Source organism: Solea solea, chromosome 5 (genome assembly GCF_958295425.1).
Source record: "Solea solea chromosome 5, fSolSol10.1, whole genome shotgun sequence".
Taxonomy (NCBI): domain Eukaryota; kingdom Metazoa; phylum Chordata; class Actinopteri; order Pleuronectiformes; family Soleidae; genus Solea; species Solea solea.
Window position 1 is genome coordinate 30,030,727 of NC_081138.1, and position 25,738 is coordinate 30,056,464.

General features: G+C 41.6%; 2 protein-coding genes across 4 annotated transcripts in view; one reads left to right on the top strand and one right to left on the bottom strand.

Annotated features, from left to right (window-relative positions):
* The window catches only part of psmd13 (proteasome 26S subunit, non-ATPase 13), a 108,187-nt gene that overhangs the window by 60,227 nt on the left and 22,222 nt on the right, over positions 1–25,738 (bottom strand). The gene's annotated exons all lie outside the window — the stretch shown is intronic.
* The window catches only part of adamts17 (ADAM metallopeptidase with thrombospondin type 1 motif, 17), a 91,430-nt gene continuing 72,389 nt past the window's right edge, over positions 6,698–25,738 (top strand). Inside the window, exons 1-3 of one of the 3 annotated variants that reach the window (XM_058629244.1) lie at positions 6,698–6,903; positions 7,526–7,887; positions 17,588–17,765. In XM_058629244.1, the coding sequence (XP_058485227.1) occupies positions 6,846–6,903; positions 7,526–7,887; positions 17,588–17,765 (598 nt within the window). In that variant the 5' untranslated portion in view covers positions 6,698–6,845. The remainder of the gene's footprint in view (positions 6,904–7,525; positions 7,888–17,587; positions 17,766–25,738) is intronic. The other 2 variants (XM_058629245.1, XM_058629246.1) reach the window with 2 other exon arrangements.

Genomic DNA, 25,738 nt, shown 5'->3' on the forward strand with positions numbered 1-25,738 from the left:
GTAACTGGCTGAAGAAGACAGTTTACAGCGGGATGATGGTGGAGAAAGCTATGCTAACAGATGCTCCATCTACGTTCAATACAGAGACTTCATGACCTTTGTTCTCTGTGTTGTGAATAAACAGAGATGTTCTACACTTTTAACTTTTCATGTTAACTTTTTTTTGTTTTTCTTCACTTGGACGGATAACGTTTGACGATTTTGATCATTTCATTGATTTTGTAAATGAGTCGCGCCACAAATTTGAATCTTGTTTGATGTGAATCTCGACGTTTCCTGTCTCTTTCTCAGTCCTTTCATCGAACAGTTTTGCACCTGCAGTATTTCGTCAGCTCTGCGTCTTATCGTGTCATCTTGGACAACGATAAGGCCAGAATGTAGCAATGCTGCTAAATAGATTTGTTTCGAGGAAGTGATGAGATGTGACGTTGCACTGGTCTATGTGGCCATTTGATGTAATTTAAAGGTCTAACATGCAATATTTGAACACCACTACTTGTTTACAGTGGAGCACAAAAGCAATAGTGACCTCTACTGGCTTGTCACTTTTTGTCAGTGAACAGCCTAAAAGTGCACCAGACGGTCTGAAGTTACTACATTGTGGTCCAACAGAGGGCGCTGTGAGCACAGCATGGCTGTAGTTCCTCTTGCCCTCTGGCTTCCAGCGCAGAGCCACTCGAGGTCCATTTGCAGGAAATGACTGATCCATCTCCAAACTTCTCCTTGTCGTCTCCTTGTCGTCCCAGTGACACTGTTGTAGAAGGTCGCTGTTGGAGATCTTCTGCAGTGTCTCAAGTGACGTATCCTACTTTAATGGCTTAAAGATATTTAAGCCATTAATATTTTGGCCTCTGGTTTGTGATTTTGGGGTCTTGAACACCTTTTGTGTGTTTGTTAATCCATGTTTTAGTCCACTGGTCCAGGGTGTGTTTCGCTGGGATTATGCGGCTGGAAGCATGGAAACATTTGAGGTAAGTAGTGATGAAGTATTTACTGCGGTGTTTTAAGTTATTATTCAAAGTACACAAGTAGACACATTATTTCCTGGTGTTCAAACTGACGCCGTCTTTCACCGCTCTTGTGTTGTTGAGTCTGTTTCATCTGAATGAATGAATGAATTTTATTTTGGTTTGTTTTGTCCTTGAAAGAGAAATAGTTTAACACATTTGTCACAATCAGTGAACAGAAAAAAGGAATAGACGGAAGTTTAAGGCTTATTTTTGGACTGACCTAAAAAATGAATCATATAACCAAAAATTATCAACAACACAATAATCCTTCATTTACATAGTAAATATTTTCTGAATCTTCATAGAGAGCTCCATAATTTTACTTATTTATTTTCTACTAAATCTCCTGTTCCATAGTTTGAGTTTTTCAAAAGTGAACAAACCTTAAGCCATGATTTCCTTCTCTTGATTTGAATTTATTTTGCATGTAGACACGAAGGCTTTTCTGTTTCTAACACAAATGGAAATAGATGCAAAATAGCTGAATTTTTGTTTGGGTTTTTTAAAAAAAAGAACCTGATTTGTAGGTTTAAGTTAAGTCTGGAATCTAACGTGCCTTGTGTTTTATTTTCATCTAAAAATAAAGTAATTTCAGTTTGTACTTTTTGGAAAATGTTTAGGATATAGAGAGAGATCCAATCCAACTTTATTTATAAAGCTTTTAAAAGTGCTGTACATGCAGGGATAAAGAAAATATAGAAACATGAGACTGAAAAGCAAACAATTAGACGATAATATCGCTCTCATAAAATTGGGTTTTAAGGCTTTTAGGTTTTAAAGTAATTTTAAAACTTCCAAACTCACTCCTGAAGGGTTCAGCCCAATTTAATGTAGTTTATTAGATTATTTTTGTTTTTATATTGACTTTAATGTCAAAATGATTAAATATTACTGTGTTTTTTTCTCTTCAGTCATGGCCTAAAAATATAGATTTTACTTGTTGAACGTGAAGAATCTCATTTTAGTGAGAATGAGGACGCCTCTATGGCGATATCGTTACGATTTGTGCGCTCGTGAATCAACATGGCGATATTCCAAATTCCAGATGTTTATTTGCCAAATGTTTTATTATTTGCCCAAATAGATTCAGTTCATTAAAAACAGTCAAGGGCAAATGGAATAAAGAAATACAACGCTATACAAAATAATATAAAAGCGGTTCAAAAATATTAAAAATTGCACTTGTTGACACGCCCCTGATTCACGTCTCCATTTTTCTGATATACAAACAAATGTTGCTGTGTGTGAGAAATACTACCACGTATTCCCTGTATTTCTACTTTTATCCACAAGATGGTGCTGTACACTCTGCAGTTCTCTGCCAAAAACCCTGAAGCAGAATCAGGCGAGGAGCACATGTGCAACAGAAAAATGGAAACAATCTGTGACCTGATTAACTGATGATATCTTCCTTTTCGATCGGGAATAAATAAATGTCAGTATTGCACAGATATTGCGTTAATATCAATTTGAAGAAGTCTTTGACCTCGTAATATATGTTAAAAAAAAGAGTAGGCACCTCTATGTCAAAATTGGACGTGTATGCCTTTAAACGCTTTTCTTATATAAATGCAACAATTATAAAAAGAGACGTCAGCTGCTTTTCATCCACAGACAGATGTCAGAGACACACTCGGTTGGTTTTTATGTCTTATAAACACCCCGAGCCTTTTCTAATCACCATCATACGCTGAACTGTGCGTGTAGTAATGGTCTATGAAAACAACTGAAACCATGCCGAACAAAGCCAAAGCAGAAAGTGCTCACGCAGTCCACAGGTAATTAGAGTTTAGACGGTGAATATTGACAAATTAGTGCTGCGCCTAATTTCACTTTATGAGACTTTCCGACCCTCGTGTAGGTTAAAATAAGACGTGACGTGTTTTATTTGCATGAGAACACGACAAAAGTCACTCAACAAAAGGTTTGCAACCTAAAATTGACTTCATATTTAAGTGTATGCTACCTTAAAAGCATTGTTGTCACTTAATCTCAGCGTTAGTCGGACTTTTCCAACAAGAAACTGGAGTTTTGTGTCACTTCTTAAACGACGTTGTGACTTCTGCTATTTAAATATTTAGTTTCAGTTCATTTCAGTGACACAAACTGACCACACGAGGCAGCAGAAGACCAGCAAAAAAACGCTGATTTTCTCTATGGAGTTTGGTGCAGGAGAAGGAGCTTCAGTTTCCAGCCTCTAAAGTCTTGGATTTTATTGAAGGGACTTTTCTTAAGTGGCTAAAATAATTTTTTTTCCCTTGCGTCCCCGCTGGCGTGACATGTTTTCAGTGACGTGAACGTCCGTGTCTCAGGCTGCTGTGGATTCTCTCTTTCCCCCAAAATGCATCCAATAGTCTTCCCTTTGTCAGTCTTGTCCTGACAAGTTAAGACTCAAACTTCACTCTTTCACTTTTGTGGCACAAGTTTTCTGTTCTGAAGCGAAGCCCCGAACGTCCAAACTCCTCCAGAGCCACAGGGGGAAAATTATACAAGTGTTTTCACAGGCTGTGATGAATAAACCGATGTCTGCGAACAACGTGTTCCCATTAACAGACGGATTTAAGTGCTCAGGCCTCCTACACATGAAAGGCAGAGCGAGGCAGAGCGAGGCAGAGCGAGGCAGAGCGAGGCAGCTCAGGGGCTGCAATAACGTATGTTTTACGTCCACAGAACATTAGCATTTCTTTTTTGGTGTCTTATAAACATTCTGCGCCGTCACAAGTGATTTTAATTGACATTATATCTTCTCTTCCTCTCTTTTATTTGTTCCACTTGATGCTCACATGTTTCCCAGTTGCGGTTTTTGTGTGTGACTTCTTTTTGGTAGCCTTTTTTTTAGCCTTTAGAAGCACTGTGACATAAAATTAATAATACACAATTATTATTATTATTATTATTATGTTACCAGACACGCATTTGTTCCTTTTATGCAGAAAAAACAACATGTCGTCAACAGCTGCTGCAGAGATACATGAGATCTGATCCTGGAATGGTTTGTCCAGACGGAGTTCGGACACTTGTAATGATGTGTAAGGTGGGTGTAACGTTTTTCTTCTACGTGTTGTTGTACTGTGTGACACACAGCGCCCCCTGTGCCCTGAAACCACACAAAATGACCGTGAAGAAGTGATTCCAGCCACTTCATGAAAGACTCGCCCTAATAAAATGTGCCCCAGCTTAAGTCTGTGATGTCCCGGGAACATGTTTGCCACGTTAACTTGCTGTGAGACACACTTTCTCCCCCAACAGGAAACTCAAGTTTATGTCACTCTGCCCACACCAAAGTCCATGGAGAAAACCAGTGATTTTTACATCACAGCAAACAGGACTTATCGATCCACCGCTGCCTCCATCAGTACGTTCACGTTTGTTGTTTTGTGCCTTCGGCAGCTGTAATCCTTTGTTCAGATTTCCCTCAGTGACACAAACTCACCAAACAAGCTCAGCTCCTGTGTCTCTCTGAGCTTAAATTGTTGACTTTCTCCACAGAGTTTGGTGCAGGGAGAAGAGTAAGAAAAGGCCGTTTAACAGTGAGATGTCAGAGACTTAAGCTGATGTGGACGATATAAAGTGGGCTATCCCTTTACGTTACGTCACTGCGGTGGAAATATATGCATTTTTAACTTTTAATTTCACCTGAACAGTGAAATGCCTGCCTCACACTCACCTGTGTGTGAGCAGCAAGAATATAAAACACAAATGTCATCAGGGGGTTTGATGAGTTCTCCTGCTGGAGGTCGACACCACACGGTGAGCGAGTGGCTGCCTGAAGAGACCAGCTGCTGTTAGGGGGTCGAGGTTCAGCTGGGTCTTTCAAGACCAAGCAAACACTGAGTTTTGAGGCAAAACATGAGATTTAATCAGAGGCGTTGACGTGAATTTAAAAATAGTGATCAAACAACCAAACAGTGAGGTTTTCACCTCTGCTGCTGCTGCTGCTGCTGCCGCTGCTGCTGCCGCTGCTGCTGATGCTGCTGCTGCTGCCGCTGCTGCTGCTGCTGCTGCTGGTTATAAAAGTAGATCACATGTCTGTGTTATATCAGCTCAGAAAGACATCACTTCCCTCTGAGCTCCATAAAGAACCATCTGTGGTCAGCGCAGCAGATCAACACTCTCAGAGTCTGCTCTCAAAGACATGTTGGATTTGAACATTCTGTCCTGGACCCCCCCCCCCCCCCAAAAAAAAAGGGTTTAAATGACATTGTTTCAGATGTCATACATTTATAAAACAATTCTGCTGTGTTTTAATGCTGTGAGGTAAATTCAGTTCAGAGTTGTGTCATTTTGTGACTCCGGTGTTTGAAAACCTTTGTTCTGATTCACCTCAGTGACACAAAGTGACCACACGAGGCAGCAGTGGACCAGCGGCTCCTGTGTCCCTGTGAGCTTAAAAACGTGGATTTTCTCTCTGGGCTTTGGTGTGGGAGAGTGACACTTCAGTGACTGTGACATATTCTTTGTACGTGTGCTGATGTGTATACATATCTGTGTATCTGATACCTGAATTATCCCTTTAAGAGGGGGGTCACGTTGGCAAGTATGGACAAGAGAAACAATTACCGTTAACAAACAAAAAAATCTCTCTATGTTCATACGAGCATGTGACTACTTACTTTATTTAATAAACATGGGGAGAAAAAATATAGTGCAACTATAATTTAACCTAAGCTGAACAAGCTCCACAGACAAATCCAGAGCAGATGTCACAAGTTAAAGCAGGCAGCGGCATTTTTCTTCTGTTTCTATGTATGCACAGTACATGTGAGAGTGTAAATCAGAGGCGCATGTGGTAACTTCAACCTTTTATACAGTTTGTACTGTGGACATTTGCTGCCTTCACTGTCTTTATATTATATTGTATTGATTTGCCTTGTTCTATTTGCTAATAGACTATTTTTGTTATTATTTATCCGCCTTTTTTTTTTTTTTTGCTGTCTTAATTCTGTTGGATTCTTTGCCCAGAATGTCTGTTTGTGCACAAATGGCAAATAAACATTTTGAATTGTGAATATAAACACCGCTTTTTCTTCCTCTGTCCTTCAGGTAGACGCCATGCTGCTGAAGAAAGTCTTAATGTGGACTTAAGTATTAGTTTTTGTTTGATTTGATTTGATTTTCTAACCCTAAATATCACATGCAGACCCTTTAGAGCTTGAATGAATGAATGAATGAATGAATAAATATTGTCCCTCAAAGCTCGCTGTCAGTGAAAACATAGTGACCACACGAGGCAGCAGTAGCTCACGTGAGCTTAAATCACTGATTTTCTCTAAAAATTTAATTAAAATATAAACAAAAATTAAATTAATCTCTCATGAGTGAACTTTAACTCAATCTGATTATAAATCTGTGTATATAATCCCTGTGGTGCCCCTGCCCTCGACAGACCCCCCCCCCAAAAAAAAATCTTTATAAACGCCCCTGTCTTGTTTGTGTGGACGCGCCAAAATGAACTTACACACACACACACACACACACACGTAAAAGCCTCTGAACTTTTTTTTCTTCTCTCTCCTACACTCGAAACCACGTGTAGGGTTTCAACCCCCCGACAGTGACTGACAGCTCCAGGGACCAATCACAGCGCGGGGGCTTTCGCAGCCAGCGTGTCACGGGGCCAATGCGACACGGGCAGAGGCGGGGCCACGCGCGGGGGAGGCGTGTCCTGCCGCTGTGCTACAAAGTCGCTCCAGCCTCAATTACTCCAACTTCTCCCACTTTAGGAAGAATAGTGCGGACGGTGGAGTGTAAAGACTCCAGTCCACGCACTATCTCGCTCCCGCACACGCGCACACGCACACGTACACGCGCACACACCTCTGCAGCTGCTCTACCATGCACCACAGACATGTCACCCATCTGCTGCTCTGTCTGCTGAGCGTCGGCTTCTCTGGTGAGTTTTCACATTTCTTTACCTCTGACACTCAGTAAACTGTGACCTTGTCAGGACCAGGAGTCCTCGTGGGAGACCAAAAACCTGGTCCTAATGAGGCAGAACCCTCACTCCTCTGAGGAGCGGATTACGTTTAGGTTAAGAAAGAGTAGTAAAGTGGTTATAGTTAAGGCTTTGTTGAGTGTGTTTAAATGAATGGGAGTGAGTGAAGGGTCCTGAGAAGAATATCTGTGTGTGTGTGTGTGTGTGTGTGTGTGTTAGATATAGGTCAACTAAACTTCAGCTGATCAGTGTTTGTGCTGCTGTGACTCATCACTGCTCTGTTATAATAATAATAATAATAATAACAACTCCTCACTCTCTCCTGGCTGCACTTTTCTTTACTTTTCTGTCTTTTCTCCTCTCTCTGTGTGTGTGAACCTGAGGTTGAGCCGTGGAGTTGAACGTGGCTGCAGGAGTCACGGCGCATTAGCGCGCACAGTTCAGCCGGTTCACTGAGGCAGTAGAGCAGGACAGGAGTCTATTTCTTTTTCATTTTTTTTTTCTTTCTGTTTGATGGAAAGTGACCCTCCTCTCCTCCCCCTCTCTCCTCTCCTCTCCTCCCCCTCTCCCCCCCTCACAGCAGCAGCGCAGTCTGAGCTGGAGACAGATGAAGTGATTCCCAGGCTGCTGTCCGCTCAGGACGCGCACCTGTCCGCGCGGCGCCGCGGTCCCCGCTCCCTGGACGCGCCCGGGGCAGGACACGCTGACCCGGGCAGCAGTAACGGCATCATCCTCCTGACGCTGCCCGCTTTTGGCACGGAGCTGCATTTGAACCTGACGCGGGATAATACGTTCCTGTCGCGGGACTTCGTGGTGGAGGAGAGGCGCGCGGAGCAGAGCGCGGCGGTCACGCGCGTGCCCCCGGAGCAGCTGTGCTTTTACTCCGGCTCCATCATCAACCACACGGACTCTGTGGTGTCAGTGAACACCTGTGGTGGCCTGGTAAATACATCTTTATTATCACAGTGCCTGATGTGACTTTTCTAAGGGTTTCGAGGTCTCAACCCAGCCCACTTTGGAGCCTCACAGTGTCGTCAGACTCAAACGTAGAGACGTGGTTGGGACTTTAAACGGGTCACAAGACGTCAGACAAGACGTGTGTCACCTATATCCTAGTTTTGATACCTACTACGGTTTTTAAACAATTGCAGTTTGTGTTAGACGTTCTTTTGGGACGTTTTCAGATGTTATAATGAGTGTGTATTGCGGTCCATGAAAATAATAACAAAAATCTCCAAACAAACCTAGAATTTCCAACCCACACAGATTTATTTTACATAAACACGTTGCTATGGTGTTGTCTAACCTTGTGTTGTTGTTTCGACTTGCGTTTTTTCTTCAAATCACCTAAAAGCGCATAAATGAAGACAGACAGATTCTAAAACTGTAATTTATGTCAATTTACAACAGTTTTTTTCCACAAATGTAAATGTGGGAGTTCCTGAAAGCCCCCCGACACTCACAAACCAAAGATATCATCTCTATCATGAACCTTTCTGGAAATAGGACAACTTTGAAAAAGGTTGCTTTCTCTGTTTTTCACTAGTTTTGGACAGAAACAGGTGTTTGGAGGGGGAGGGGGAGTCAGAGTCTCTCTCTCTCTTTAAGTTTTAAAGGTTGATTCCACCCAAACGTCACTCCACTGAGACTGGCACCAAGAATAGAACAGGCATTTTTGTATTCCTTATTATTGTTCATATGTTTCTTCTGCTGCTGATCAACACTAATACAGTTACAAGGGTAACTGAGCTTGGGGCCCCAAAGGAAAAAAAAAATTCACCCATTACATCCAAACTCCCTTAATGGGGCTTCTTACATGAGTAGTGATGTGCGTTGCCACTTATGGAGCCCCAAAAAACTTCATATAGAAGGCATGGAACCGCTCACTCTCCCATACCAAAGCCCACAGAGAAAACCATAGATTTTACATCAGAGCACACAGGAGCTGTTGATCCTCTGCTGTCTCCATTCCTTAGTTCAAATGTGTTATTGTGTGATTTCTGTGTATAATAACTTATGTTTGGATTTACCAATATTGCTCAAACTTACCAAATGAGGCAGCACTAGAGCAGCAGCTCCTGTGTCTGCATGAGCTAAAAACGTCAATTTTCTCTATGGAGTTTGGTGTGGGAGAGCGAGCACTTTACAAATGTCTGTTTCCAGATGGAAAAGGCTGTCACACATGTGATAAAGTGATTTTTTTCCCTTAATGTAGTGATATTACTGAGAAGGCAGGTTGGATTACAGCAGCCTGGTGTGCAGAGAATGGACTTTTTAGCTGCTGTCTCGCACAGGTCGCTGCAGTTAATCTCTTAAAGCCCACAGACCCACCGGTGGGTCAGTCAGTTCAAAGTCACACCGTCAAGCCAAATCCTCAGAACCCGATTTCAAAAGCTTGTGGAGATCCTGTTTCCAAAGATAAATGTGTCTGGCAGAAATCTGGACAAATGTGTTAAAATGAAGCACAAGACATGCACTGTGTTTTTCCAGTTTGATGGAATGCAGCCGCACGAAAACAGAAAATAAACTTGAAGAGGAAACAAAAGGGGGCGACCACTTTCTTTGACTGACTTTGCACAGTGCGCTCTGTCTAATCGGGGGTGGGGGGGGGGGGACTGTGACATGTGGTTGTAAGTTCTGGAAAAATGGAGTTAATGTGAGTTAAGAGTAAATTCAGTCAAAATTTATGCTTCTGAGGTGAAGAATAAACTTTTATGCTGAAAGTTCTACTGGAAGAATCTGAATGTGTCCACCGTGAGAGGTTACACATTAGCTGAGGTGTTTGATGATAGTGCTCTTATGTGAAGTGAGTGTGGAGGGACGAGGTCCAGCCTTGGTCCTGGACTCGATCTAAACTCTGCTCCTTTATTTACTCCATATATCCTCCGTGACACTTGGCGCTTTCAGCGAACCCCTCGCTGAGTGACAAGGTTATTGTCCTGCTGTGTACAGACAGTGTGAGTCACACGGGGGGTTCAGTTACAAAGAAACACTGTCGCGGTTCAGACTCAGAATCTGTCGGGGAACTGAGGGACATCCAGTGTCTCCTCAGTAAAATGAACGGTGTCTCACTTTAAAGCTATTGTTTGAAGGTTTAGCTCAGGTAAAGCACGGCCAGATACCACCTTTTCATGTCTGATATCACAACCATACACCGATATCAGTGAACTTTGGGCGTAAAGTTGAGACTTAAAGAAGAAGAAATCAAATTTTAGTTCAAAATATCCAGCCTAGACATGCATCAGACTGTCTAAAATTAAAAAAAACCCCACATGGTTCAGCAGCAACCATGCTCACTCTCCCGCACCAAAGTCCATAGAGAATTTTAAATCATAGATGATTTGAAATCACAGCTCACAGGAGTTGCTGATCCACTCTTGTCACTTGAATGATAATAAAGTGCTATAAGCGTTCAGTGGGAGATGATTTCCTCACATATTATGTTTTAAATATAGTCAAATTAATCAAAGGTTGACATTCCCTGCCAAAGTGTGTGTCTATGTTAGCGAAAATGGGAAAAAAAGGAGTGAAATCGAAGTAATTTAGAAGACGTGTATGTCCATGTCAGCGTTTGTCCACCAGAGGGCACTGACAAGTTTACTTTGGCACAGAAGCGTTTGTTTTGTGTGGAACGTCATGTATCATTATCAACATCAGAATCCTCATATTATTTCAAGGCTGTGCTCAGACTAACGACTGCGTCGCCATGGAGACGAGAGCAGTCACGTGATCAGACGGGCAGGAGAGGAATCGGCACTTTGTTTACAACCAAACACTAAAGTAAATGCAAATTATAATATATAATATTAGATTTAAACACATGTGGTGTTTTAAAGGCGGGACTGAAACATTAAGAACTGACAAATTGATGGATAAAATCCAAGAAGATCCAAGTTCTGTTAACATGGCTTTATGATTTGAAGATATTGAATAAAAGATGCCATGTTTTTTAATGCTCTATACTACGGAGTTCTGTGGAACTGGGACATGGATCATTTCTTGACGTGCAATGTTTCAGGCAAAAGTGAACACAAGCCTAAACGTCCATTTATTCCAACGTATTGTCAATGCAGACTTATAAGTCATTTTTCTCCCTTTTAAATTGAGTTTAACTCAACACTGAACTTGTTAAATGATTGTATCGTGAGAGATTTTGCGATATCAGCAAGTATCGTATCATTGTTTGTTATAAAACTATTTGTTTACCCCTTTAACGGGTGCCTTTCTCTATTTTTAAACCCCTTATTATAACTCTACGCTGTCTTAAAGCTGCAGTGTGTAACTTCTGTTGTATTGTTACTTTTACTAAGTATTGTTTTTAGTGGCTCTGTGTGTCTGTGTGTCTGTTTGTTTGTGTTTCTGCACTTGCACTTGACCAATATGACCAGCAGAGGCCGCCAGAGGCTTGTTGCGTGAATGGCATGAAGTCTGCCATCTCTGATTGCCTTGTTTTTGTTGTTTTTGACGTTATTATTCTGCCCTGTTTCCTGCCTATGTTATTTGTTTGCTGTGTCCTTCATTTGAAAACTATCAGACTGAGGGAGCGTTTGTGTGTATATACAGCTGCAGAGCAGGGGCGGGTGGAGACGAGACGAGAACCTTTGTTTTAGCTCACTGTCGTTGTTGCGTCTGTCTGTCCTGTCATAAAACAAATCACTTCCTGTGTGCAGCGTGGTTGGGAAACACAGAGGAATTTGTGTGGAGCTAATAGAGCTAGTTAGCCTCGTGTGAACAATGGTTTGAATACACTATGTCTTAAAGAATATGTTAGCCGATGTATCCCGACCTTTTAGGTGACTTGTGTCCATGTTAACATGGCCACTGTGGACAGGTGCAGTGTTCAGTTGAAGTCTTCCCTGGTATTCCGTCAGAAACATGAAGGCAATGTGGATTGCCACTGGGGACTGTTCAGGAGTCGTAGAAATGTTATTAGCAGCACAGTGTTTGCCAGATACTGGTTCACCACGTCCAAGTTTCCAGACTTGAGTGCTGTCAGAAGAGGCTGGTAGTCGCGCTGCCACGTGCACATGCTAACTGTGTGTTTGATCTCCGCTCTGATTTGGAGTGTGTTCAGGCTGTGTGTGTTTGTCCAGACTTCACACACACACTCACATCGGTGTGTCAGGGAAGTCCACAGTAAGTCGCACAGATGCCGTTCAAACTCTCGAGTCGAGTCGTTACTGGACGACTGCCACAGCAGACTCTTTGACCTTTTTATTGCCATTCTGTTGATTTTCATTTTTCTTTTCCAGACAGCTGCTGGATGTTATAATTATTAATATTGTTATTTTTATGTTGAAAAGAAAATGTCTTTATATGTGATGCCCTGTCGGCGGAGCTAAGTAGGTCAGGCTTAGTCACTCCTTAATTGTAGTAGTTGAGGGTTTTTGTTCAGTGTGTTTGTATGAGACGCTGACACATAGTCAGCACTGACTGTGCAGGTTTTAGCCTCTTAATAAAAGACTCACCTCATGAAATTTATATCAGCTTATGTCTGTCATTTTAGGATTATATTTGGTGCTTTATCTCAATAGTAGACAGCACTTTTCCCACAGGAAACAGGGAAGTTTGTTTTGCTCTGTAAACAGCTCACTTTCCCTCAGCAACGTCTACAGAAAAGACAGCAAACCTAGATGTGTTGGGAAAGAGAGGAGTTGTTGGTCCACTGCTGCCTTTTTGTGCACCTACCTACCTACCTACCTACCAACCTACCTACCTACCTGCCAACCTACCTACCTACATGTCTACTACATGTCTTACTTTCCTACTTGCTTACCTACAAATCCACCCACCTACATATTAACTATGTAGGTAGGTACCTACCTACCTACCTACCTACCTACCTACCTACATGTCTACTACATGTCTTACTTTCCTACTTGCTTACCTACAAATCCACCCACCTACATATAAGCTATGTAGGTAGGTACCTACCTACCTACCTAACTACCAACCTACCTACCTACCTACCTACATGTCTACTACATGTCTTACTTTCCTACTTGCTTACCTACAAATCCACCCACCTACATATTAGCTATGTAGGTGGGTACCTACCCACCTACCCACACACCCACCTAGCTACCTACCTACCTACCTAGCTAGCTACCTTCCTACATAGCTAGCCACCCACACACTCACCTAGCTAGCTAGCCACCTGTCTACCTAACCCTCCCACCTACCAACCTTCCTCTCTACCCACCTTGTGAGCGATAGCCACGAAGCTTCCTTCTACGATGTGTTCCATCATGTCAGTGATGTTTAGCTCTGTATGTGATGAAGTTAGTGCTGTAAGATGGAATTATGTGTCTGAGGTGAAGTTCTCTCAGCTCCATGGTTCAGCCTCTCTTCATTCCCACATCATCACGTTGTTTTGTGATGATTGTTCGGTCACTTAACCCGACGTAGTCTGTTATGGCAAGGGTTTATGCCTCTGTTGTCACGTAATCTAACGCATACAGAAAGATTGAGCAGTCTGACCTCGGAATAGGTCAATTTAAACAAAGGGTTTCAAACCCTGAAATAAAAAAACTTGGACTGGAGTGCTACACATTCCTGTAGCGTCACTCAGTGTCTTCATCGTCAATCATCTCAGGAGACTTTTTTCCAGCATTTAAGGGAACGCCGGAACCTTCTAACCCCACTGTGAGGACAGACACTGGAGGCTCTGTCAGATCTTTGATGTCGTGTTGAAGGTGTGAGCTGAACGCGTCTATAAATAGCATCTTAAAACCATGTTTGTAAAAGTTGATGCGGTGGCATCAGATAACTCCAACCACAGCAGTTTGGCCTCGTCCCAGACTTAAACACAAGATGAGACGGAAGTGTGTGTTGTGTGTTTTTTTTTTATTCTGTGGCGATTGACTGACATCAAAGCAGCGGAAGAAAGTGTTTTCATCATCTACAGAGAACGGAAATCAAAATGAAACAATGCAAGAGTTTAAAATTGATCAGTAGATCCAGGAAGTTCCCTGTCTGCAGCACATGTTCAGATGATTGAACATCATGGGGATGGGTGGTTCAGTTGCACATGTCAGTATCTGGTTTGGATCTTATGCTGCTGTGACAGACATTTGATTCTGTAGACTCTGCCGGACCTCGACATTCCTGCAATCAACACTCTTGGCCACGTGCTGCATCGTAGCTAACGACGTCTGAGGCTCGTGAAAGGTTTGGCGTCTTGGGTTGGTGCCTTTTTATTTTATTATGTTTGTTATGAATCCCTTCATACAGCCAGTGCCAGGTCGTGTTTGATGTACACATTTTCCAATTTGTGTAAATGGAGACAAAGAGGACGGTGTGTCGGTGATGTTACGCCGATTGTATCGGGATAAACCTCTTGTTATGGTTAGGGTTGAGGTTCTTATTGACACAAATGGTGGCGTCCAATCTAGAAAGTGATGGGTTGAGTTGGAAATTTGGTACCAAGGTCTGTTGGTAGTCTCGTGTAGAGAGGAACATGAAATCTTGATTATCTTTTTCTTTGTTGCTTTGAAAAAGTTTTCCTTAAACATGAAACGCCCTCAAATGCTGTTTCCGTGTGGATGAAATTCCAAAACGCAATAAAACGACTCTTTTTCATGTGGAGAGCTCCAGCGACTCATCTACTGCTCCGTCAATGCTCCAAGAAGCAATCGCAAGAAATCTCACTCTTGGAGCGTTTTTTTCTCTTACTGAAACTGAATTTTGTGAGGCCTAAGTGAATTGAAAACATCAATAACTAAAAAATTATTTAATGACACTGTGACACAGTGGTTTGTGCTTTTGCCTCACAGCAAGAAGCCCCCAGGTTCGAACCCTTGTCCATCACAGGTCCTCTCCAGGACAGCTCCTGTTTCCTCCTACCATTAAAACGTCTTAGGATAATGGCCCTGAGCAAGGCAGTGACATTCAATCTGGACTTGGTGTCCAGTAGCTGCCCACTACGCAAACACTAGTTCAAGGAAGGTTCTGAGAAGAGGACGGGTGAAACGCCGAGGATGAATTTTAACCAGGGGGATGAATAACGTTACCTTAACCTTAACCTTTGCAAACTGCTTACTCCCCTGCACCAAAGTCCATAAAGAAAATTGACGTTTTTAGCTCGCAGGGACACAGGAGCTGCTGGTCTGCTGCTGCCTCGTGTGGTCAGTTTGTGTCACTGAGGTCAATCTGAACAAAGGTTTTCAAACACAGAAGTCGCAAAATGACACATTTGAAGTGACTGATGGAGGCAGCAGTGGATCAGCAGCTCCTGTGTGTTGTGATGTTAAAATAAAGTAAAATTGCAGATTTTCTGTATGGGATTTGGTGCAAAGGAGTGAGCGGTTTACAAGGCGACACAAACTCCAGGTCTGTGTGACAGACGGACCGGATCTCGAAGAAGAAGAAGCAGAAATGATTGTGCTGACTCACCAAAAGCGTGCACTCTGGCTGCCACCCTGCAGCACATTTTCTTTTTGACCTACTTTTGAAGCTTCAGCTTACAACAGGAAATGGGACTGGAAAAGCAAAGCAACGGAATGAATGATCAACGTGAGCGCGACTCGGGAGACATTGTTATTGTGTGGAACAGAGCAGGCACCCAAACACTGACGAGGAACATAAGGAACATGGTCTGCGTCTGAAGCTGGACACTTTAAAGGCTTCTCTCTGCCACTGAGACGCTGTATTAGATAAACATGTTTTTTTAAATGTCGCTGTCTTCTCACAGCATCGAGCTCCATGAGAAACAGTGATTGGAAACATCTTTGTGTCCCGGGTTTTGAATTTGGGGCTGATTTTAGACTGTTTGTGTATTTTGAGTCACAGTTAAAGCTTATTTCTGCCTTATATTGATGAAAAATTCGGTTATCACGGTTTTGTGACCCTGATCAGAGCAAGAGTCTTTCTGCGAGGAGTTTGTTTTTAGTAAATGTATGTATTTTTCTGTTTAACTAATTGATTTAGAAAGATAGATGTACTTTATTGATCCCAGACTGGGCAATTATTATGTTACAGCAGCATTTAAAGGTAGAGAAGAATAAAAGAGTAGAATAAAATACAAAATCTATACAAAATCAGAACTTTGTATAAATGTCTGACAGTAAAAACTAAATTGTTTGTTTTTATTTACTCAACTTTATTAATTATTTTAAATGAATGTAAGTGTTTTTATGGTATCACAGTAATGCATACATTATATGCTAATATGAGCAGCGTGTGTCTGTTTTGTCGTAAGGTGGGAGGAGCCAAGATTGGTCTGGCAATCCTACGTACTGCACCTTTAATTTTTTTACAATTAAAGATAAACTTGTTGAGATGGTGACGTAATTAGTAGAACATTAGATAACGTCTAAATATCTGTGTTTTAGTCTGACTTTAAGGGTTATTAACTTAACCCTTAAGGGTTCCTTTAAAAAAACTTACTAATTTGTTCCTACCGACAGAAAATGCCACCTTCACAAAAACTACTGTAAAAATGTTATATATTCATATTTTTTTCCACTTTAAATGAGTCAGTCATTTAAAGTTACTTCAGCCTGACATATACTTATCAAATATTAATAATACATTTTTTTAAATGTTAACCCTTTAAAGGCCATTATTTTTACACAACTCCACTGGTTTTTGGAGTAAATGCCACCTTCCCAAAAACTGCTGTAAAAATATCATATATTAAAAGAATATTCCGTGGAAATCGATGTCCCGCTGTGGACACTCAGAGTCGTCTTTGTTGAAGACATTGGGAACATCTGTGCTTTTCTTGCTGTGACAAGTCCAACGTCCACTGGGGGAAAAAAACGTCTGTTTACACGTTTAATCCGCACAAATCAACAGAAATGTTAAAATGACAGCCTGAGGTTTTTAAGGGATTTGTGTGCTGGAACTTTTCTCCCCCCCCACCCCCCCCCTTCTTTTTCTTGAAGCTAACAACAGTTTATTCATGCACTCTGGCATCACCACAGGCTGCCAGATACAGTTTTCAGTCCGTGAGCCTCACTGTGACGTCGTGCAGTGTTTTTAAAACAGACCCTTTGGTTTTTGGACTAAATCTGTGTCAAACAGCTGTTTAATCTGACAGCTTTCACTGATCTGCAGAGTTTGCTCAGTGACATGGCTTTTTCTCAGACCTGAGGCTTTGACAGTAAATCCAGAAGAAACTTTTACACTGATCCAGTCGAGAGCCGCGGCTCTATAAAGAAGCCGTCGACAATAATCCTACGCGTTTGTTCGACACCGTCCTATCTGTTCCGCTTTTGGACGTTTCCATCAAGTGACAAATGCTTTCACATCAGTATTTAGGGAAGGAACACAGTGTGAGCACAACACAAAGGAACTTACAAATGATTAATGTGGACTGAGTTTATGAATCTGTTTCAGCGCTTTAATGAGGATATTCTTCATTTAAATGACAAATAATTAACTTGATTTTATTATTTTTATTATTATCGTCCTGTTTTTGATTGTGTTATTATCATCTACACCAATTTTTTTACATTACTTAGAGGGGGCCATCAACTGACGACTGCAGCCCTTTGCCATATATCAAGTGTTACCTGTTTACATTTAAACACCCTCCATTATACACACACACACACACACATATATATATAATGTAACCCATGTTCCCGTGACGATCCTCACAGTCTCATCTTGTCCATGTCTCCGTGTCCCTGCACAGACTGGTCTGGTCCAGATCGGGGAGGAGACCCTGTTCATTCAGCCGCTGGAGGAGAGCGATCCGTCGATCCAGTCTTTCTCGGGACGTAAACATCGACTGTCTCGTCACCGACGTTCGTCTGACGCCGGCTCGCCTTCGGACGCCGAGCACGAACACGACTTCTGCGGCACCAGACGAGGTGAGTGAGCGACACACGGAGACGTGATCGCGTGATTTGATTCACGATTACGTGCGAGTTGGCCGTTACTTCATTCAAGAGAAGTTTGTGATTTCACGCCTCAGTGGGGCTGCAACTCAGGGACTAATAATCGGAGGATTTGTTTTGATTGGTACCTGGTGTTTTTTTTAATTACCTGCTCTAGCTGAGCCAATACTAAAATGTGACGTCGGATGCCAAAATCTACTTATAATTCCAAAATCTCACTGATTGGTCAGAGAGCTACTGAAGAGTTATGAGCGTGACGCACGACACAAGAAGCAAAGCCAACAATGTCCAACTGTAGATTAAAGTTAAGTATTTTAATCTTAATCTAAAGTAAAGACTTAAAAATCCCTGAAAACATGATGTTAATATCCAACATTTAGCAAAGCAAATGTCTAAAATCTCACTCTTGAACAGAGGAGTCTGGTGTATTTAGAGACAGCACCACGTTCATAGTGACTGTGTCTCTGCTCATGCAGGAAGTACTGAACGATTCTGCGAACAAATCTTTTTTAATTTGCTGATTTCAATGATTCTAATGACTCTAATGATTCAGTTCCACCACAATACAACTGCTTTACAAGTCACTCGTCTGAGTGTTTGTGTCGCGTGTATAAAACCACGTCGCGGCAGTTTCACGCAGCTGTTGCTGAGATGACTCCGCCCACGTCGAGGAGGAGCCATGAAGTCACGGAAAACGCCGCGACTGATACCAAAGTGAGTGGAGCTGGAACCATAATCATAGCGGCTCCTGCACCTCGCTCTACAGCTGCACACCTCGCTCGCTCTCTCTCTAACAGCTGAGTTCAGGGTGGGAATAGTCTGGAAGTTTCATGGCCAGGTCCAATGTTTTTTTTTCTTTTTTCTTTTTTCCGAGCGGCCCATGATGGATGACGGAGAGCCGGTGATTATCCTCTCATGTGTCTTCATTATCCGTTGCAGGGATTTTGCGGTTTCCAAAACAGACAGTGATGCAGCCAGAGAGGATGCTCAGTGTCGTCCTGCTCCACACAGGGACGAGGGTGGAAGAGGAAACACCCTTCTCTCCTCACTGTGTGTTTGGCATTTCATGTGACTGGCACCGGCGCTGAGTGTCTGTAGGTGTGGACCTCTCTCTCTCTCTCTCTCTCTCTCTGTGTGTGTGTGAGTGTGAGCTCCAAGGAAACTGCGGCTGCAGACTGTCTGCACAGTAAAACCTTTAATGCTGCGAGGATTGTGTGGATGGGGTCAGGTCATCTTTTTTGTGTGACATCAGATTGTTACTTTGTGTCCTTCATTAAATTGTTGCTGCAGCAGCACAGCCGTAGCTTTCATCAGCGACAAACAGAGAAACAGTGATGAGGAAACACACTTTTGTTCCATGGTTATGAATTGTAAGCTTTAGTTTGTACCTTCAGACACTGTAGTCACAGTCAAACCTATTTTTTGGCCGTTAGCACTCTTGCCTTTGCAGGAAGAAGCCCCGCAGGATCGCAACCTTAGTTGAGCGCTCTCTTCCTGTGTATGCGTTGGTTTTCATCGGGTTCTCAGGTTCCCTCCCACTGTCTGAAGACATGCAGATTTTGGGGGATTAGACAAATTGGACACTCTAAAATGAATCGTGTGAGAATGGTTGTTTGTCTCTATATGTGTCCCTGTGATGGACTGACACTTTGTCCAGGTTCGTTTTGGTGTTTTTTTAGAGTCGTTTTTTTTTGTTATGTGGATGAAGACATTTAATTGAAGACAGTGAACGCCACATTTACGGAAAACCTTTTAAAAACAATAAAACAAGAAACGATCGTATAGGTAAAGTCTGCTTCCTGAGGATAAGGAATGACATTTTTGAAGAATTCAAAAAGCGAGGACAACTTTCATGAGGTTTTTGAAAGTGCGGAAATTTTCAAAAAGTGAGGACATTTTCAGAAAGTGAGGACAACTTTCAGAAAGTGAGGACATTTTAAAAACAACATAGAAAAAAGTGATTGTGTAGGTGAAGTTCAGCTTCCTTGAGGATAAGGAATGACATTTCTGATTGTGAAACAATAATACTGGATACAATGCAATGTTTATGTATGTTTTTATGTTTATTTCCATGTTTTTAGACTGTACAGCACAACTCTGTTTCTGTTTTGAATGTGCTTTATAATTAAAGTTGGATTGGCCTGGATATCGTCCGAGGCTTAGTGGAGACCGTGTTGTGTTTGAGGTCCAGCTGGGTTTATAGGTGAGCTGTAGTGGATCCAGTGGCGTGTGTCTCAGTAGGACCAGGGTCTTTAGGGACCTGGTGGTGATGGAGCTGAGCGTCACTGACGCTGTGGCAGGATAAATCCGCTCAGCAGGAACGTTGTGTGGTCCAGCAGCTTTTCTGTGGCTTCAGTCTGACATCAGCTGCACGTGAAGGACCCGCAGTTTCCTGAGGAACTTTAAAAATGTCTCGCTTGTACTTTGATTTGATTCTCAATCTTTTGTAGACTAGACTTGTCTCGTTTAGTCCAGCATCGTTGGTTTTATGTCACGATGACTCATTTAATTCTTTAATTCCCATTTCTATTGTCTCATCAGCAGTTGCCACGGTTACCGTTGGTTGGCGGCAGCTTCAGGTTAGTGGGAGGAGCTAACGTAGCAGCGGTGCTACAGCGGCTACAACTGCGACACTGCATTTTCCCTGATTCCACCTTTTGATTTCGAAGGTCGAGATCGTGAAGTCGTTACAATCGATGTTTGATCTACAGTCGAGATCGTGCTTCACATACTGTTATTGTTGAATTAGACTAAGATTAATTTTTTATCTTTTGTCCTCTGCTTCATTGGTTAGTAATCGGACATGCGTCGCAGCTGATTGTCTTCTCTCAGTCGACCCTGGAGCGAGTTAGTTTCCATCTTTTCACCTTCATTCATTAAAAAAGCTCCCGTTTTGCTCGTCTCTCTTTAGTGAATGAGACTTTTAAAGTGGCTGTGTGTGTGTGTGTGTGTGTGTGTGTGTGAATAGTTGCTTGTTTGTGCCCGTGTGTCCGTCCTGTGACTGACCGGTGTGGGTTGGTCCTCGCCTCTCGCCGGGTCAGCTGGGGCTTTGGCTCCGGTTTCCCTCCGAAACCCTCACAAAATAAGCATTAGAGGATGAATGATTTGATTTTCTTCCTTGTTACCCTCCTTCTTACACTTGGACAAAGAGTGCTTTGCAGATACAAAAAAAAAAGAAAGAAGAAGAAGAAGAAAAAAAAGAAGGAATTCCATGCTTAAATCTTTATTTATGACATATGGGTCAAATTACAGAGGATGGGATTTGTCTGATTCTTCAGAATCTTGGGAATGTTCCTTACACTCACCTCAAAAACCCTGAAACATCTTCCAAGTCCCTCTGCAGCGATATGCTCGCAGTGAGCTGTGTGAATGAACTACTGTCTGCGTCTCCACCCTCCGAGCCGAAGTGGGCCAGCCGAACATCCCAGGGAAGCAATGCTAATAAATCACGGCTTTCAGAGCAGCGTTTACTGCGATCTGCCACGCTTTGATGTTCATTCAGCCTCAGCGAGACGCTGTGTGGAATGCAGATGTTTCCTTATTTAATGTGCATCTCTTTTCTGCAAAGTTCTTGTTGGAACCTGCGCCGCCTCTCACTGTTAACGCTATCAAACACAGACAGCAGACCCCACCCTCTGCTCTTTGACATTAATAATGTGCATACTTTCCAAACTCTCCGCGTCTCCCTGCCAGGATTATCGATTCTGGTCGGCGGAGGAATTCGCGATGAGGAGCGGAGCTGGTCTGCTGAGTTCTGAATGATGGCAGGGTTCTGTTGTGTGGAGCTCACCTGAACACAGGATCCAGTCACAGCGACTAATGATCGGCTGGGGAAGTCATGGAAAAGTTAAATTAGTTGCAGACTTGAGTTATAGTTATCCAAACATTTCTCTGAGCACAGCACTGTTCTGGAGGCAGAATGGAAGAGTGAGGCCAGAGGAGCACTTCACTCAGCCAGGAACTTGAATTAAACGTCTGCTGCAGGTTTGATTGCTCCTCAGTAGATATGTTTGACTTTTACAGACTCTTCTTGGAGGCATTCACAGAGGAGCAATAAATATTAATATCCAGACGAGCCAAAAATAACCAAAATGTTAGTAGACGTGCTGCGAAATCCCCCAACTCTCAAAGGATAAGTGGTATAGATAATGGATGGCTGACGTTTAGAGGTGATATGTCTTTGAATAGCATTTCAATTTACTCATTTCAACTATGTGTTTGTGTATTATACATGCAGCCATTACGGCTCAAGAGTGAATGATCGCACTCATGGGGGCGAGGGTAGCCCAGTGGTCTTTCAACTAGAAGGTTGGTGGTTCGATTCCCGGCTCTGCTAGTCTACAAGCCTGTGTGTCCTTGGTAAAAGTTAACCCCACGTCAGGTCTAGAAAAGCACAACATGAATACTGACCATTTACTAATCTCATGACGTCGTCAGCTGCTTCATTATTGAGAAAGGTTAACTAGCAAATCTGGAAACCGTTACGACAATACATGGTGCATTAGCGCGATTTGTCCAAAAAGTCAAAAACATTTTTCATGTAAAGGAATTCTGACATTTTTTTTACATCAGGAAGCGTATGATGAAATAAAAGTAGGTCAAAGTTAAAAAAAACCAAACCCTTGCATAGATGAAGCCTTAAATATGAACATCTCAGCCAGAGGAAGATGGCAGAGTTTGGAGCAACAGTCAGGAGAAAAACCACCTTCCAGAGGTTTCTCCTCCAAAAGAAACCACAATGTGAAAAATGCCTCCAAAAAACCTCTTTCACAGATGTTTGTTGGACAAAAACACTCTCTTACATCTGGCTTTTGTCGTCGCAGTGAAGGGCTGCAATTGACTTAATTGCTGTGTTAATGACGCTACGGCCAAAGTGAAGTATCTGCTCAGACTCTGCCGAGCACTGACGGGAACGTGACACCTCACCCAACACACACACACACACACCAACACACAGCCTCCAATCCATACCATTATACAATTATATATAAAGCAAATTTAAACAACAACAACAGTTGACCGAGGTTCCAAGCGAGCTGAGCAGATACTAAAATGGGACGTCAGCAGACGGCCGGACACTGATTGGTCAGAGAGTGTCGTCACCGCAAGAGTCATAAGCGTGACGTCCAACACAAGAATCAAGGGCAACAATGTCCAACTGTAGATCAGTTAAAAAGACTTAAAAATTCTACTTATAGTTCCCAAAACTACTTAGAATCCCCAAATCTACTTATTGTTACAAAATCTACTTATAGTTCCCAATCCTACTTATAGTTCCCAAATCTATTTATAATTCCAAAATCTACTTATAGTTCCCAAATCTACTTATAATTCCCAAATCAATTTATAGCTCCCAAATCTACTTATAGTTCCCAAATCTACTTATAATTCCAAAATGTACTTATAATTACCAAATCTACTTATAGTTCCCAAATCCACTTTTAATTCCAAAATCTACTTCGACTTGGAGTCACTGTCTTAAAGACAGGAGGAGAGGTGAAGATGCTGATATTTTGTTTGGGAGTGGCCAGGATCAGGACAGGATTAGAAATGATTCCAGGGACAGCTGAGGTTGAACGGTTTGGAGATAAAATAAAAGAGTGAAGGTTGAGATCTCACGTGAGCTCACGTGTCTTTCAAATAAAATTTTATTTAAGAAAACAAAGGGGGGGGGGGGGGATTCTGTAAACGCTTCAGACGGTTTTGATTCGCTTCTCGACAGGTTTTTAATGTTTGAATTTGGACTGACAGCCCCAATGTGGACGTAACCCCGACAACCGTGGACATGAGGTGAAGAATAATGACAGTCCCTCTACAAATGAAGACAAGTGGTCTGGTCTGTTCCGGTCTGACTGGGGTTTGAGCAAAAAAGACAAATCACCAGCGAATATAACGTCCTCTCAGACGTGGTGAGCAGTCCTGACCCTGACGACTGAGCTGCGCCCCCAGAGTTACATAACACCACCCGAGCTGAAGACCACCAGCACCTCTGACAACCTGTATAAATAAATGTCTTCCATATGTTCATAACTGGGTCATACGCGGTAAGAGAAACCTCCTTTTTAGAAGGAAAGAAGAAAAACCTGCAGAGCCGCGTGCGTGTGTGTGTGTGTGTGTCGGGCTGCACCGCCTCCGTCTGTTGGTTAATTATGACACATATTCTCATATATTCATAATCTACACTGAACAGGACGTCGTCATCTGATGACGTTCATTGACATTTTTTTTGTAGTAAATGAAACCACAGTGAGTTTAGTCCTTAGTTCTAGTTTTAGGTCTAAAATACCAGTTAGTCTTAGTCATATTTAAGTCATCTGAGATGTTTTTAGTTTAGTTTCAGTCGACTAAATACCATCACATTTTAGTCAACTACATCTACTTCTTTATCATAATTTTTCAATTACTTAATGACTTGCTTTTGTCTGTGGAAAAGGAGGTAATTGATGGACATTTTTCATAGATATTGTAACATAAATATCTTGACAATATCGGTGTGTGACTTAAATATCATAATTATCGTATTGCGACTTAAATATCGTGATAGTATTGTATTGTGATATAAATATCTTGATAATATCGGTTTGTAACTTAAATATTGTGATTATCGTATTGTGACTTAAATATCATGATAGTATCGTATTGTGACATAAATGTTGTGATAGTATCATATTGTTACATTAATATCGCGATAATATCCCATTGTGACTTAAATATTGTGATAGTATCGTATTGTGACTTAAATATCGTGATAATATCGTATTGTGACTTAAATATCGTGATTATCGTATTGTGACTTAAATATCGTTATAGTATCGTATTGTGACATAAATATCGTGATAATATCGTATTGTGACTTAAATATCGTGATTATCGTATTGTGACTTAAATATCGTGATAGTATCGTGTTGTGACTTAAATATCGTGATTATCGTATTGTGAGTTAAATATCGTGATTATCATATTGTAACTTAAATATCGTTATAGTATCGTATTGTGACATAAATATCGTGATAATATCGTATTGTGACTTAAATATCGTGATAATATCGTATTGTGACTTAAATATCGTGATTATCGTATTGTGACTTAAATATCGTTATAGTATCGTATTGTGACATAAATATCGTGATAATATCGTATTGTGACTTAAATATCGTGATTATCGTATTGTGACTTAAATATCGTGATAGTATCGTGTTGTGACTTAAATATCGTGATTATCGTATTGTGAGTTAAATATCGTGATTATCATATTGTAACTTAAATATCGTGATAGTATCCTATTGTGACTTAAATATTGTGACTTAAATACTTCTACCATTTCTAACGATTATTTACTGTGTTGAATATAATCGCTGATATAATCGCTGATACAGTGTTTTCTTGCAGTAACTCAAAGCCTGTGAAGTTTACACGGCTCAGTCACTCCTCATATTCCTCCAGGCTCTTATGCAATATGACACACTTACCTCGATCCAAGCAGACTAAACTGCTGCAGCACAAAGAATGCATGAGAGAGAGGGAGTGAGGGAGAAAGGGAGAGAGAGAGAGAGGTTTTCATGTTATGCATTCCTCTGGACAAGGAGGTGGAGAAGAGAACAGAGGAGAACCAGAGGAATGGAACAGATGGATCAGAGAGAACTAACAGAGTCCAGACAGACATGAACGCAAAGGAAAGAATCTATAATCACAGCTCAGGTCAACAGCTGCTGATATGTGTGTGTATATATATGTATATATATACAGTATATATATATATATATATATATACATATATATACATACATATATATGTATGTATATATACATATATATATATACTGTACATATATATATATATGTATGTATATATCAGGTCAGTTTTATTGTTATAGTTTAATTATATATATATTTATATTGCTTTTTGACTTTGTTTATATGAGTTTATGTGAATTCTTCTCCTTCTT